General features: G+C 35.9%; 1 protein-coding gene across 2 annotated transcripts in view; it reads left to right on the top strand.

Annotated features, from left to right (window-relative positions):
• Positions 1 to 1,076: 1,076 nt before the first annotated feature.
• Positions 1,077 to 17,101, top strand: part of LOC145252432 (renalase-like) — a 40,657-nt gene continuing 24,632 nt past the window's right edge. The window contains exons 1-4 of one of the 2 annotated variants that reach the window (XM_080111828.1): positions 1,077 to 1,258; positions 5,770 to 5,875; positions 7,540 to 7,685; positions 9,595 to 9,771. In XM_080111828.1, the coding sequence (XP_079967954.1) occupies positions 1,144 to 1,258; positions 5,770 to 5,875; positions 7,540 to 7,685; positions 9,595 to 9,771 (544 nt within the window). In that variant the 5' untranslated portion in view covers positions 1,077 to 1,143. Of the gene's footprint in view, positions 1,259 to 4,546; positions 4,683 to 5,769; positions 5,876 to 7,539; positions 7,686 to 9,594; positions 9,772 to 17,101 lie in introns of those variants that run through there. The other variant, XM_080111829.1, reaches the window with a different exon arrangement.

The raw sequence follows: 17,101 nt of genomic DNA, 5'->3' as shown, positions 1-17,101 counted from the left end.
TTTGTTTAAAATGTAATTTTTTTTATATTTTCTACAAATAAATATTTCAAAGTGTAGTATCTGTTTTACTACACTTCATCTTTTCTGCCTTCGACCAGTGAAGGAGAAATATTTCTAGACTGAGGCAATTTGAATTTTTGTCCCAATCTGGATAACCCGTTTTGAAGAGTTGAATTTTCTCCACGTTAAAAACCGACCTTGTGTCTAACTCTTCCCTCACAAGGAGGCAAGTAAATAGGGACTAACTTAAGAAGAGACGTTGTGAGCCTGTCTCTGCTTTATCCTTATTTTCATAGCAAGTGCTCGTCTGAGCTCCAATCTATGCCTCCCCCCTCGCCAAACATTCATGAGAAACATTCGTCTAGCTGAGAACACTATCAATAATATCCCCCACTCTTTATCTGTGCCTAAACCTAAACATAGATTCCATGAACAAAGTTTCTTTCTTAGAACTGCACATCTGTGGAACTCTCTTCCGTTTTCCTGCTTTCCAGCTGACTACAATATGGTCGTCTTCAAGTCCAACATAAACAAGTTCTTGATAAGCCATTTCCCCTTAAGTAATCCAATTTACTAAATTTACAGTTCTAACGATTACTATGACACTCTTTAATCCTTATCCTCGAGTGGCCTCTGGGCCTTGATAAGCGGTGATTCCTTAAAAAAAAAAAACCCTTCTTATTAGGTAAAAATTATTCATTTTGGTTTTATTGTTGAACAATAAAAATTGCAAGGATAGATATATTTTGAATTATTTTTCTCTGAACACTTTACCTTACAAATATGTCCCCATCATCTGGGCATCGCCGGATGGAGACAACATAGTGGAGTAAGTACGTAGGCTAGGACAACAGTATAATTCTTTTCGTTATTTTGACTCTCAAGGGTGTATCTGTTGATATCTTATATACTTTTATATAGAGTGATGTGGTTCTCGGTTGATTAACTGTATCTAACTGTGTCGGATATATACTAGAGAGTCAAAACAACGATAAGAATATTCTGTTGTCATAGCCCTAGTGATGAGTGACTGGGAGTCATTATTATGAACGCATGCTAAACATACGTTTTAGGTCCGGATGTTTTATCAGACGGGACTATTTTTATGCCTTCACCGCAGAGTTTGTTTTGCTTTTTGGTGTCATGGCGCGTGTCCTTATCGTCGGAGCGGGCATCACAGGTGCCTTAACAGCGGCATTTCTTCGGAGGCAAAATCCCCAGGTTCATATCTCGATTTGGGAAAAGGCTCGAGGACCAGGTAAATCACAGCCTCAAAAATATTTGCACTTAAATTTTTTTAATTTTTAAAAGAAAAAAAAAAAAAAGTCTTACATAACAAATCATAAAATTTGATTTTCTTTTTAAAAAATACAACTACTCTATCCATTTGGTACTTGTGCGGTTTAGTCAATACATTAAAAAAATGAAAATATCGAAAAAAGGTTATATTGCACGTATCCGTTATGGAACGAAGTTCTCCGAAAAAAAAAATTCACTTAATTTCATCAAGTAGTTTTTTTTTACAGCGAAAAAACAATTTGTTATGATACCGAGCAAAAGGTTCGATTTTTAGGAAGAAAAGCTAGTATTAAAGATGGGGAAGGAGTATCGGCGTTTTACATGGAGTTATCTCCCCGTGGCGTGTTCAGCAAATTTCAAAATGGCTGACTTAAACGCGCTCTCATAAGAACGTGTTTTTCAGCTGTACCCCCCCCCCAAAAAAAAAACTACTCGATCAAATTAAATGAAATTTTGGGTTTGTATTACTGTACACATAGATCCGAAAAGGTTGTCAAAAAACAAATATATAACAAATAAATGTTATCAAAAGCAAGATAAATTATTTTTCTGCCAAACTGGACAATTTTTTTTCGTGTTTTTATTTAATGTAACATGTTTATCAGCTTGAAAAACATACACTGTTTACCGATGTATTTGAAAATTGCAAATGGCGGGGCGGGCACTCTCTGGTAAACACGGTAAGTTTGGAAAAACGAGTTAAAACTAAAAAAATACACAGAATACTGTTAAAAACCCACCGAATATATGTCAGCCTATGTCACGGTAGCATATATTGAACGAGTTTCTAACTATATTTTTGTTAGTTTTTTAGTTTTAACTCATTTTCCCAAGCTTACCGTGTTTACCAGAGAGTGTCCCGCCATTTGCAATTTTCAAATACATCGGTAAACATTGTATGTTTTTCGAGCTGAATAAACATGTTACATTAAATAAAGATACTAAAAAATTATCCAATTAGGCAGAAAAGTAACTTATCTTGCCTTTGATAACATTTATTTGTTATATGTTTGTTTTTTGACAACTTTTTCGAATCTATGTGTACAGTAATACAAACCCGAAATTTTTTTTCGCCGATCTTCAGTCCAAAACGGATACGTACAATATAACCTTTTTTCGATATTTTCATTTTTTAATGTCTTGACTAAACTGTACAAGTACCATCCATTTAAGCGATTTTTGAAATATTTTAATTTCGTCACAGGTACGTACATCGTAAAGACTTTTCTTTCATTTTATTTTTTTAATATAGGGTGAATTTGGACCAGAACCTTAAAAATATAGCACGGTTTGTAAACTGCACAAGTACTTTTTATTTTAACCCTAAACTAAGACAAATTTTTTTTATACTTTAGTTCACCTCCAAGCAAAGCATACTTCCATTGAGAAGAATTGGAGAGTTTGTTATTCACATTACATTTAAATTTCTTCATAATAGTACAGTTGGAGAAACCGGGAACATGGAGGAATTCTGAAGGCAAGTGATTTGAGGAAAGAAGCTAAAAAGATAATAATAAAATAGATGTGCTAACGGTTATATTTCATAGTTAGCGAATCTCTTGACAGGCTTCCTTTTTAGGGTAATTGCTCTTGGCACATCAAAAACCTTTGATAGGGTATGGTGTAAAGGTCTACTCCACAAGATCTTCAGCTATGGTATAGCTGGAAATGTCTTCTCAATTATTAAATCATTTCTCTCTGATAGGTTCATAAGAGTAGTGATTGATGGGCAGAAATCCGAAGCTCACAGTATTAATGCTGGAGTCCCTCAGGGATCCACCCTGAACCCAACTCTTTTCCTGATCTACATCAATGATCTCCCAAATCACATCCTAAGATCATTCGTAGCTGACAACACTACCATCTATGGCAGCACATCAAAGATGGTAAATGACCAAGTTCTCTCTGATTTTCTTCCCTCTGATCTTAATCACGTGGTACAATGGGGAAAGAAGTGGCTGGTTACTTTTAATGCATCTAAAACCAAGCTTCTTTCTTTACATCATCAATGCTTTGATCCTCGTCTGGCATCAATTGAAATGAATGGCTTTCGTTTTGGGGAGGCTCCATGTTTTGACAAGCTTCTGGGTCTGACCTTTTTCCTGATCTGAAATGGAACATGTACATCAGATACGTTGCAAAGGTCAGTGGAAAAATGTGAGATCCTTCTATTGATCCAGTAGATATCTCACTGCTGATGCAGTTCTTTACCTATATAAGAGCTAGGTACGTCCAAGGATGGAGTACTGTTGCCACATCTGGGTAGAAGCTGCTAGAAGTAGGTTATCTTCCTTGGAAGAGCTCAAAATAGACTTCGTAGTGGGGATGCCCTTTTCTCTTCCCTGCAACCTCTTTCCCACAGAAGAGATGTTGCGAGCCTGTCTCTGCTTTATCATTATTTTCATGGCAGTTGCTTATCTGAGCTTCAGTCTATGGTCTCTGCTTGCCAAACTTTCATAAAAAACACTTGTCTAGTTGAAGCCACTGTCAGTAATTTTCCCCAATCTTTATCTGTGCCTAAACTTAAACATAGATTCCATGAACAAATCTTCTTTCTTAGAACTGCACGCCTGTGGAACTCTCTTCTGTTTCCCTGCTTTCCAACTAACTACAATATGGCCGTCTTCAAGTCCAATGTAAACAAATTCTTGATGAACCGTCCTCTTAAGTAATCCAATTTACCAAATTTCCTTTACTAACGGTTACTACGATATTGTCCCATTCACTACTGTACACTCATTAACCCTTATCCTCGAGTGGCCTCTGGGCCTTGATAAGTGGTGCCGCTGAGGTAAAAAAAAAAAAAAAAAAAGAGCCTCTAAAGTGGAAGGGTGGGATTTTGTTGTTTGTCGGGGTATTTACATTGAAAGGGGGGCACATATGCAGCAAATTTGTTGCCGCAAATTTTGTTGAAGTATGTGTAAAAATCAGCACAGGGATGCAACATTGAGGTGATGGGACAGGGGCTGCAGCTTGGTAGATAGTGTGCGACTTATTTGATTAGAGATGTTTTACACGGTCCGAGATGGAAAGACTAGTGTCTGATGCACCAGCTCTAATGTGACAACAATACTGCATGCACAAATGGTGGTTTTATAAAGATATAGGATAATGGCAAGTGGGAGAAGTTTTCTAGCTTGATAGAGGGATTCCACCTTCTTTGTAGCAGACTTGGCAGTGTTTATTCCAATCTTCCCTACTCCGTTACTTATCACTTTTCTCTTTTCATATTGCAGGTGGACGAAACAAATCAATAAACACCATAGAAGAAAAGAAATCCTGTATTTCTTTCAATATCAACGTTCCAAAGTGCATGAACAACATGAAATTGATATTCGTCATTTTTACACACATACGCATACAGAAAGACTGAAAAGAAATAAGTACTACTTATAAAAATATAGACATTTATCTATCTATACTCCTATAAATTTTTTTTTTTTGTGTATTGATATTCATATTAAAAATGCTTTTTTCTATTTATTTTAAAAAAAAATACAACTTTGTTATATATGGGCTGTGGAATTGCATTCATCTTCAAAATATCTAGCTAATTTGCATATTCTTTTAAACATCAATTTTTATTAATGTCACATTATTTTTTTCGGTTTTCTCCTAGGATGATCATCTTAAGTTAACTATTACATGTAATTATATTCATGCAGATGTTCTGCATGATTTATACTTGTGTAATATTTATGTAAAAAGGTTATAGTAAACACAAACCTCTTTCTATGTTTATGTATGCGTATATTTGTTTAAAAAATTTTGCCTACCAAACTCCTCTGTTAGTTTTTGGTCTACAGACATGAAATTTAATATACAGGGTATTTGAAACCATGCAAAACTTTGTTTTAGCCGAGGAAAATCAGTACAAATGTGTGAAAATGAAAAAAATGGAATTTGCCAGGTGAAGATCAAACGATGGCATTACGAATATGCGTGCATAACGTAGTAGCTATTGGTTCATGTTTTGATTTTTAGCCTTGCAGCAAACATGTCTTCATAGTACAGTTATTAACGTCAAAAGGAAAAGTAAATCGTAAGCTAAACGTTTTGGTTTCAATTCAGTGTGAACAGGTTATGAACTTCATTTTTTTTTAATTCTATAATTAACTTAATCTGTAGTTAGTGTTTACGATAAATTATATGAATTAAATTCGCTAAGGTGGACACGGATCATTGTGTAATGAACTGCAGGTAAATTTGGTATTTTCATTTTTGTACTTTGCTGTTTTTCTTTTTTTTTTAAATTATCCGTGAAGCCAGAAGATGAGGCAGCTTTACGGTCAAATGACCTGCTAGAACAGCTTAGCATCCACGGACATTGATATCATTGATAGAAAAGAAAAGTTTTGTTGTGTGAAAATGTAAATTGTCAATCGTTAAAATCAACCCTAACCCTAACCACAACTTGACGTGAATATTTCTTACTCGATTACCTATCACCTTTCTCTTTTCATCTCGTAGGTGGACGAATGACCTCAACCCGAAGTCCAAAATACAGTAAGAACACGGTAGATCTTGGTTTACAGTACATCACTATCACCCGAGAACTACTTGAGAAATATTCTTAGTAAGTTGAACCAAATCTTATTTTTATCTCTTGCATGACTGTTTCTTAACCTGTGAATCACAACTTATCATTCAAAAGAGAACTTCTTTTTATTGGCTCACGTATTAAAAATTATTTTAATATTTAATACTAGAAATTTAACATAAAAACTTTGCAGACTGTCATGTTACGAGGTGCCTTCAATAAGTTTCCAGATTTTTTGTACAGGCATTTAAAATTGTCGAAGACTCTTGAAAATTCAGTATGTTATTGCTATACATCTTATGAGATGACTGACCAGTTTTTATGATTTCACGTTCAAATCAACAGCTACAGCAGGAATTGGAATACACCCTACTAAAGCCTGATTGTCACAACTGGTGAATTTCAAAAATGCAAGCTGGACGTGAGGACACGTTAGAAGAATGATCTGCAATTAAATTGTTTTAAACTTGGAAAAAATGCCACAGAAACGTATGGAATACTTCAAACTGCTTTTGGGCCATCTTGCATGAATCGAGCATCAGTTTTTGAGTGGCATAAGAGATTCCAGGAAGGCAGTGAGTCTGTGAGGAATGATGAGAAGTGTGGGAGGAGTAAGAAAGAACATCAGAGTTGATTGGCCAAATAAAGAATTTCATGGATAAGGACCGTCATATGTCTCTAGAGACAATAATTGCACTGTTTGATGTCAGTGTGGGAACTGTACAAGCAATTATTCGTAAGGAACTGAAGATGCGGAAGATTTGCGTGAATGCACCAGTCCACATCTCCATCCCTGTCACAGACTATTTGACCAAGATGGACATCAAAACAGTTCCTCACCCTCCCTATTGTCCAGACATTGCTCGCTGTGACTTTTGGTTATTCCCTAAGCTCAAGGAAAACCGTAGAGGCTGTCTTTATAAGACAATTGTGGAGATGAAAGAGGCTGTGACGAAAGTCATTGATATACTCACACAAGAGGACTTTCATCAGATCTTTCAGAAGTTGTTGGAATGGTATTTGTATGTTTTTTTCTGTTTTTTTTTTTTTCAGATTAGTGACTTTTTGATAATAATCCGCTTTAAAGAAGAAAAGACGAAAAAAAAAAAAAAAATTACAGAGGGAGTCAGTTTTAAGTAATTTTTATTATATTCTTAGTTTCTCCTATGCCGAAGATTGACTTTTCAATATCCAAATGACTGTCACTTAGAACTGATTATATTTAGCACTTTATCCATTGTGCCACGGGTCTATGTGAATAATCCCAATAATAAAAATTATCCATTCTTCAAAGTTTCAAAACATATAAATAAGTAATATGCCACCTTCCTCCAACTCGGTTACTGTTTAGACGAATACTTAGCTGTTATGGCCATAAGCAATATTTGCTGTTTATGATGATAAGTTTGGTTATTACTGAACCTTTACAGTCAGTGCAGCCTTTAGGACCACATAATAGTCCAATTATTAGTCTTTAGAAGCGGAATTGTGGAGTCAGAATTTATAATAAATTTATAATACATGCACCAATTTTTATAATTTTTCAACTCGGATTATTTTGGTCCCAAACAAAAATGGCCCTACACTTAACATGACAAAAATGTCATAAATGACTTAATTGAATTAAAAATCTAAAAAATTTAGAACCATAAATGATTATTTTGCTTGAATTTGATCAAATCTTTTCTTATTCTACCCAGCGTCTATAATGGTTTGATGTCGCATGGAATATTACAGCCAATCAGTGGTTTTATTGATGGAGAAAAGAAGTCTGATCCAAATCTAAAAAACCTGGCTTGTCCGGAAGGATTCTCATCTCTTGTTAAATATTTTTTGATGCAAGCGGGTAAGAGTTTTTTTTTTTTTTTATATGACTAGCTGAAATACCCTGTCTACATAGAGTAAAGAAACATTCAAGCTAAACATTATATTCTTCACTTTTTCTTTAATAACTTGTCAGTACCATTGATCTAAAATAAAATTAATATTTTCATAATATAAAAAAGCATAGTTATTATTGAATGGCACAATAATAAAACTAAAAAGGACCCAAAGCAACACCAACTAAGTACAGTTAAAAACAAAAACAAGGTCCAACTTTGTCGCTTTTTTTAGTGTTTTTGTTTTTAATTCCAATATTTTTACTGATTCTGATACAATTACTGATTCTGATTCTTTCTAAATCTCTAAATATTTTACTATCGAGTTATATTTTCCTGATTCTCATAAAAATACACCTTAAATATGCTGATAGTTTTCTTGAACATAAAAAAAAAAACTTGTAGGGGGGGAGGTGATTTATAGGTTTTTAGTTTTACTGTTTTTTGTTTTAATCAATAAATCTTTATTTTTTTTAATCAATAAATCTTTATTTTTTTTAATCAATAAATCTTTATTTTTTTTAATCAATAAATATTTATTTTTTTAAACATTACTACCAACAGTGGATGATGTTATTTTAAACTAATTCAAATAAAAAAAAATGACAATTAAAAGAATCGTTTTTAGCATCGGAAAATAGGTGCAAATTTTTTTTGATTCTGATACCAATTCTGATATAACTAAGACGATTTTGGCTTAATCATTGAAAGAACAAGCAATTATAACCAAAGTTAACACCTTACACAGCCTAACATCATAAAACCGCCCTCTCATGACGACGACCGGTTCTACGCATGCGTCAGATGACGTCATGACCTGATTTAGTTTAAATAGTTGAAGAACTGACTAAATTTCATGTACGTCGTGTTAGCTCAGTTGGTTAGAGCGTTTTGGGTTCGAATTGTGGTGTGAGATGTCTTCTTTTTTTTTTTTTTCGATTTTTTAAATTTAAATATTGAACCAGTGTTATTTAAGCCATTTTTCACATAACGTTCGTTTTTCTGTTGTTTTTTTTTTACTTCGCTTATTCTTACGTTTTCATTAACAACCACACACACCTCCAAACACTCGGGCAACGTGCCAAGAAGATAAGTCAAAGTTTTTTAAAAGACTGATTACACAGGATGAAACCTGGGTCCATCACTATGATCCAGAGACCAAAGCCCAGTCAATGCAGTGGAAGCACTTGGACTCACTACCTCCAAAGAAGGCAAGGGTGCAGCCCTCCGCTGGCAAGGTCATGCTCACAATCCTTTTGGACCAGGATGGAGTAGTGATGACAGATTTCCTGGCAAAGGGTACCACAATTACAGAAGCCTATTATGCTTCACTTTTGAGGAAATTAAGGGAAGCTATCAAAATCAAGAGGCGGGGCAAGATCAGTAAAGGTACCCTCCTCCAGCAGGACAACGCTCCGGTCCACAACTCGCATGTTGCCAGATCAGAAGTACGGGTGTGTGGTTATGAAATCCTTCTCCATCCTCTCTACTCTCCAGACCTTGCACCGTCTGACTTTCACCTCTTCCCATCCATGAAGTTGTTTTTGAAAGGAAAGCGTTTCCCAGATGATGCAACCTTGATTTCTGAAGTCACGTCGTGGTTGGAGGACCAACCTGGGGTGTTCTACAAAAACGGTCTCCAGAGCTGCATCAAACGATGGGAGAAATGCATAACTCTGGGTGTTTCCTATGTAGAGAAAGACTAATAACTGTGCCAAGTTTCGTTGCTCTACTGCTATGGGAAGTGGGTCAGGGGCATTACTTATTGCACACCCCTTGTAGCTCAAACTTTCTTGCTTTCGTGTCTTTTACGCATTTTTATGAAAAGTTGATTCTAATAACTTAGTTTGTACGTTCTTTTTCCACTTATTTCAGATCCCGTTGAAACAATGTATGGCGAGCGTGTCGTGAATATCGACAAAGAAAATAAGGGTACAAACCGACTAAATGTTCTCACCGATTCTGGTCACAACGAGTTTTTTGATGCGGTTGTCCTCACAATGCCAATTCCTCAACTTTTCCTTCTGCAGGGATGTGTTAAAGACATTTTTGGTAAGTGCAGACGGGAATTTATTTTATAATACCTGTAACATACACGAGGGAAGAATGGATGTACACAAATATAAGACAATGACAGAATTGTTAAAAAATTACCTCTCGACCATAATGGAATGGGGCCATAAATGGAAGGTAACATTTATAACTAGTAAGACCAAGCTGCTCTCCTTTAACAATTACAAGAAGCCTCTTCAACCATCGATATCCATGACAAATAACATCCTACCTCAGAATTCTTCCTTGAAACTCCTTGGCTTAACATTCACAGGCAATATGAACTGGAACAAATATGTGACCTTACACGTGACCTTACACGACCATAAACCTCTGATCGCGGCCCAGTTATAATCTTAACCCTGGGTCGATGCCCAATTATGACTATCCTAGTCACCGGGTAATTAATTATGTCGACTGGGCAACCAGGTCTGCCAACCGTTGGTACGTCGCGTCACCCAGTGAGCCCTCGTCAAGGCGTTGGAGGACACTTCTCGGTTGCACGGTCCTCAAGGCCTGTTCTTCTTGATCATCTAGTTGGTCGTCCTGTTGACGGGAACGGGGTCACAAGTGGCAAGTAAAAGAAATAAAGTTACATGGAACAACAGCACATCAGCACACAAACTCCGGAGGTTGGTTGATATATAATGTATTTAGGAAATTCATAAATGATTATCTACAGACGTATGTACAATTGAAGATTAAATGGAAGCAAGCAATTAGATTTATGAATGAGCTTCTTGTTGTTGAAATACTCGGTCGGAGTCGCGGACCGTTGTAATTATCGTTAAGGTGTTCTGGCTGGTCTCTTCCTAGGTCCTCTGAATTCTATTAAGTTGCAAATTGAGCTCTCTAGCGACCAGCGAGGGGGAGAGAGAAGTTGGGTGGCTGGATTCCTCTGCCGAGACCTTTATCTCTGTCTTCTCTCTTCTTCTATCTCCTTCTATCTGATTAAATCGAGTTTTACAGATTTTATATAGTAAAACCCTTGAATAATGACGACGCCTACGTTCGTCTTCGACCAATCAAATTGATTGATAACAATCCACCTGATTCCTTCTCATTGGTCAATTTGGCCTGTGGCAGGTATTATTTTTCCAAAATCAAATTGACTCCTCCCCAACTTGCCTGACCCCGCCTTCTTGATAATGGTTTTTTTTCATATTATCAACTGATAATCAGAGGAAATATTATTTTTAGCTTGTAATAGATCACCAGGTTTCATCTATTTAAAAATATCCGTTTGATCTTCTTTCCTCTTTGAATTATTTGTTTTGTAAAAACATCCGTGTGATTTTAAAAAAAAATATTCTTTACATATCAGAATTCCCCTTAGCGCCCAAAACAATTTGCCAAAAGACATTTTTAGATAAGTCATAATTGGAAATAAACACTGGCTTGCTTTTGAAGTCCTTTGTGCATCGGCAGATTTGAGTATTTCCCCAAAATATTCTATTTACGCCGAAAACATATTATCATTCTGAAGTTTTTCAGATAATACATATTGAAAAACAATTCATGTCGAACCTTGGGCTGACGTCATTAATTCTTTTATCAGGCCCAATCTGTTTCGTGTGTATGTGTGTTTCTCAGATCAAAAACGATCCGACATTTCACCTGTCAAACACCACATTTCAAGCCGACCGACATTTCAAATCTCTGTTTCGGAATATTTTGTGTTGGCTCGTTTAGTTCAAACACGAGCGTATTTTGGTTAAAAAATGTTTTAAGTAATCTTTCGCTTTGAAGTTTAGCATGCGATTTCTATTTTTATTCCCCGACCGTATGGTATTTCAACAACAAGATTTTGACACATAAAAATATTAACTAAAAAAAAAATTTTTTTTTTTTCTGTAACCGACGTTCGCCCGGGATTGAATATTACATTTAACACAAAAAAACGTCACATCGACCCTACTGATCTGATGTGGCCCCTCTTTGGTGTTACAAATACATTGAGGACATTGCAAAGGCTGCTGCAAAGAAGGTGGGTTTTTTCTGTGCGAGAAGACTGCTCACACCTGAGAGTATCCTGTACCTCTACAAAGCCACCATTCGCTCATGCATGGAGTATTGTTGCCACATCTGGGCTGGCATCTACCATTAATCTCTCCCCTCTTGGATAGAGTCCAAAAGAGTTTTCACTCTAATAAATCCCACTTTATCTACTAAGCTCCAACCTCTGTCTCATCACTGCAATGTTGCATCTCTGTGTCTGTTTTACAAGTATTTTAATGGAAAATGCTCTGACGGACTGAAAGCACTAGTACTCCCTCGATATAAACACTCCTGAAAAACCTAACAAGCAGCAAAATCCCACCCCTACACTGTAAAGATCCCTTGTAAAGCCTTCAAATAGCTTCTTCCCTTGAACTAGATTTTGGAATTCCCTCCCAGCCCCCTGCTACCCTGACTGAATTGACATGCAGAAGTTCAAATGTAATGTGAACAGACATCTTGCTGCCCAACTCCCTGCATAATATCCTTGCAAATTTGGTCCCAAATAGTAGAACTTATGACAGTGGCACTGTGGGGTGAGTTAACAGGAAAAAAAAATCTAATAACTTTTCCATTTTTTGTATGAGTTATTTCCCTTGACATAGATAACAAGATAATGCTTGCTTTTTAAAAAAAAATTTTTTTTTTTTATTACATTTTCATTCCAAACAAGGCACGTTGCCACTTTGATGTAGGGGCCTACTATCAGGGACCTAAGTTGCAGGGGTACTATGTAGGGAGTTTAGTAGCAAGATGTTTGTTCACATTACACTTGAACTTCTGCATGTCAGTACAGTTGAGGAAGCAGGAAACCGGAAGAGAATTCCAAAGTCCTGCCATTCTGGGGAAGAAGCTATTAGAGTAAAAGGCTTTCTTACATCTAGGGATCTCTACTGTATAGGGGTGGGACTTCGCTGCTTGTCGTGTTTTTCGGGGGTATTTTCGTCGAGGGGGTACAAAGGCTTCTAGTTCATTAGAGCATCCATCATTAAAATACTTGTAAAACAGGCAGAGAGATGCAACATTTCCTCGGTGGGACAGGGGCTGAAATTTAGATGACAGTTCGGGACCTATTAGGTTGGCGATTCTCTTTTGGATCCTGTCCAGGAGCGTGAGACTAGTAGCAGATGCACCAGCCCAAATGTGCCATCAGTACTCTGTACATGGGCGAATGGTGGCTTTGTAGAGGTACAGGATACTTTCAGGCGTAAGTAACTTTCTAGAACGATAGAGAGAGCCCACGTTTTTTGCAACAGCCTTAGCAATAATCTCGATGTATCTATTCCAACTCATGTTTCCTGTGCCAAGGAGCTTGAACGAAGTGCTCTCAGGTAAAGTATCTCTAGCCATAGCTATTGGTAGCTGGTAAGGTTTCAAGTAATTACTAAAAGAACATTACCATCCATTTTTGATCCCATTCCACTACAGACTAAAGGTCTTCCTCTAGGGTTTCGGCCATTACCTTAGATATGTGCTCATTAGTTTTCCCCACGTGCCTGCTATAGAGTGTGGTGTCGGCAAATATACCCCAGAGACAATTTTATCTGGCAAGTCATTTACACTAGTTATCTTTTAAAATAACGCATTTCAGGAGAAAACATTATTACATACTTACAGAAAATGGCAAAATTAGTATTAATCACAAAAATTAGAAAAAAATGATCCAGTAAAAAAATAATTAAAAGTATAAATAGAATTTATCGAATTATCAAGTTTTATTGTATGTTTTAATGTGGAAAAATCAATTCAGTATGAGATACAAGGGAGATAACCCTCGAGGGTCCGCCATCTTTGTTGGATTTATTTGCTTCCCCACTGAGCAAATTAGGCACAAGGCCGTTTTTTAATGTGGAGATAGAGGGAGGGGGGAGGGAAAGGGGGACCAGCTCCCGAGAGGTGGGAAATGGGAGCTGGATAGTAACTGTTGGTATGAAGGGTTGCCCCTACATTGACCAGGGTCAGATATGTGGGGTTACCCCCACATATGGTCTTTGCTAGTCATAGTCGGAACAGATACTACACTTTGATCTTGTCCCCCGTGTCGCTGAAGCGGGGGGCATGTTGGGATCCGACATCTTTGTGCAGTATATTTGGGAACGTAATTGTGATTGATTTTTTATTTAAAATATTTGTAGCACATCATCTACCAGCTCGTATTTCATAATTTTTAGAATTTATATTAATTCATATTGTTACGTACTTATGTTAGCAATATACATGAAAAAATTGAAATGGCTTAAAATATTTCAATAACTGTATACATAGAAAGAGCTTGATGAGCTAAGAAAGAATCTCTTTAAATTTTTAAAATCTGTTTTAATTTAAGGAAGTTATGGTTAAGTCTTTTAAAGACCATATGCATAATTTTTACACTACTTTTTCAGTAAAAATGTTATATCTTTGTTAAAACATAAGATTAAGCAATGAAATTTGCCATATAAGTGTATTTTTGTGCAAGGAATCAGAGTATGTTACTGAAAATCTTGAGAAATTAAGTTTCAAAATAATATGCAGTAAATGCACATAAATATGCTGCAATCCATTAAAAGAAATGAAGTTAGAGAACTCAAAGTTGAATTGTAAAGCATTTTATGTGCAAGAAATTAAAATCTGAATCTGCGAATGTTTAAAAATTAATACGTTGCAATATTTCTTTGGTATTATTGTAGATTAACGTATTCCATTACCCACTCCATCCCTCATCTAACCACCTCTTCAAAATATGTGATTCTACCTGTTTAGGCAGTTATGCGTGAACACCATGAAAAACTTTAATGAAAGATAAACAAAAATTATTTTAGAATTTAATGTAAAATGATTCCCCATTTTGGACTATTCTAGCGTTTTAAGGCAGTTAACCATTTTTTTCTATAGGAGGTAAATCCTGTGCATTTTGTTTTTAAAGACAATTACGTGTGGTTTTAAGAGAGTCTTTGTGCAATTATGGGAGGATGGAGGGGGAGGTTTGCCATTCTGACTTTGGGTTAATGGTAGAATTAAGAAAAAAACGAGTGGTCAAGAGTATTTTGGATACCCCAAACTATTAAAAGCAACATCTCTTTTGATTAGTTTCCAAATATTATGACAAAATTCTTAATACAAATGCAGTACAAGCATTTACAAATTGATAAGGTGGGATCCTTATAAAACCTAAAACCGAAAACGCTGTTTTATGATGTTAACATTTTTATCACTTTATTTGTTTTAAACTCTTAAAATATATAATGTACATTATTATTTATTAATTCATTTGAAAGTATATTAATTTCTGAACAAAATAGTGGAATTTGGAGAGCTTAAAGTGCTTTGGTTTTAAAAAATCGACTATTTTAACAGAACCTCTTTGAAATCTGTGATTATCCAAAGCCTTTTATCATCCGTGTGTATTGCTATTTATGGGTCATGGCAAAATTGGTATTAATCACAAAAATTACAAAAAATAATCCAGTAAAAAAATAATTTCAAGTGAAAATAGAATTTATTGAATTATCGAGTTTTATTGAATGTTTTAATGTGGAAGAGTTGTGAGACCAATTCAGTATGACAAACAAGAGAGATAACCCTTGATTTAAATTGAAGGTCTGCCATCTTTAAACACGATATCTGGGAACGTAATTGCGGTTGATTTTTTATTTACAATATTTTTAGCACATCATCTACAAATTCATGTTTTGTCAGTTTTAGAATTTAAATTAAATTCTCTATGCTGACTACAATATGGTCGTCTTCAAGTCTAACATAAACAAGTTCTTGATGAGCCATTCGTCTTAAGTAATCCAATTTACCAAATTTACGCTACTAATGATTACTATGATATTGTTCCATTGGCTACTGTACACTTTTTAACCCTTATCCTCGAGTGGCGTCTGGGTCTTGATAAGTGGTGACTTCTTTGTAAAAAAAAAAAAAGACACGTAAGTATGCAATAATGTTTTAATACGTTGGTTTAAAAGACCAACAATATATTGGATTTTGTTTGATATTTCTCATTGATTTCTTTCACCAATGAACAAAGGTTCTCCGGGTGAATTCATATCCTCTCATCTCCCAACTTGTTAGCCTGTCTCTCAGACTCTTCTCCTGTTGAATACGATTTGTTTACATCTAATAGGTTCCACACTTTAGGTCAAGCTCCAACGTCTGACCCATCATTGTAATGTTGCATCTCAGTTTCTGCTTTACGAATAATTTAATGAAATATGCTCTGATGAACTCATAGCACTTGTGTTCCCTTGACATATATACTCCGGATTAACCCAAAAAGCTGCAAAATCCTACCCCTTCATTGTAGAGGTACTTCCTACATGCTGGAAAGACTTTTACGCTAATGATTTCTTTCCTCAGATTGCTAAACTTTAGAATCTGCTTCCTGCTACTTTGATTGACTGACATGCAGGTTTAAATGTAATGTGAACAAACATCTCACTACTCAACTCCCCACAGTCCGCTGTTAGACATGATGCCAAATAGTAGCCCTTCTGTCCAAGTGGCAATATGTCTTATTTGGAGTGAAAAGGAAAGTAAGCGCGAAACATAAATGACAAAAATAATTTTTTTTTTTTACTTCTATACAAGCATGGCTATCTAGCATTGCCCGGGAAAGGTATGAACAACAGAATAGAAGAGTTAAAAATGTGTGTATTAGTTTTCGTTTAAAATCTCTCACTCACCCTTCTCCCCTCTCTATCTCTATCCTTCTATACTATTTTCTCTTCCTCCAAGTCAAGAAGGATTTCCCATCCTCTGACAGATCAGATACCGTACATTGATTCTAGCCCCAAAGTCAATAATGTGTATTTAATTTGAGTTTTATACCAAAGATAGAAGGAAAAAACTGCTTTCAATGTCGCCTCACACGCTCTCTCCTACCCGACTAATATTGTTTCTGGTGACCCCACCCCTCTCCTAACAAAATATGTGTCAGTGGTCTGTCTGAGTCTGTAGGGAAAATTATAATGATTGCAGAAATGGCCTACCTCAGAAACGACAACATGCCTGTGCATTTTGTAAAGTCTAATTACTTAATAATAGGAAAAACAAAATGGCGACGCACAGCTCAACGGTTATGCAAAAGTAACATAAATGCTCAACATTCGTATGCAAATTAGATGGTCCTGGGCTGTGTAAAAGCAGGCTGTTTTAAGAACTGGGGAGAACGTTTGAAGAAAACGAATCTTGCATATGTGCTGTGTTGCGATGTGGTAGATTATTTATTTGAGTCAATGCGGAAGGTCAAAAAAGACGAAGAAGAAAACTACAGTTGTTCAATGCTGAAAAAATATATCAGATTTATGGCTGGAAATGCACACACAAAAACAGACAAGGATAAAAG

Source organism: Euprymna scolopes, chromosome 29 (assembly GCF_053919585.1).
Source record: "Euprymna scolopes isolate OS-2025 chromosome 29, ASM5391958v1, whole genome shotgun sequence".
NCBI classification, from domain to species: domain Eukaryota; kingdom Metazoa; phylum Mollusca; class Cephalopoda; order Sepiida; family Sepiolidae; genus Euprymna; species Euprymna scolopes.
Note: the sequence above shows the minus strand (reverse complement) of the source record. Positions and strands in the feature narration are given on the sequence as shown.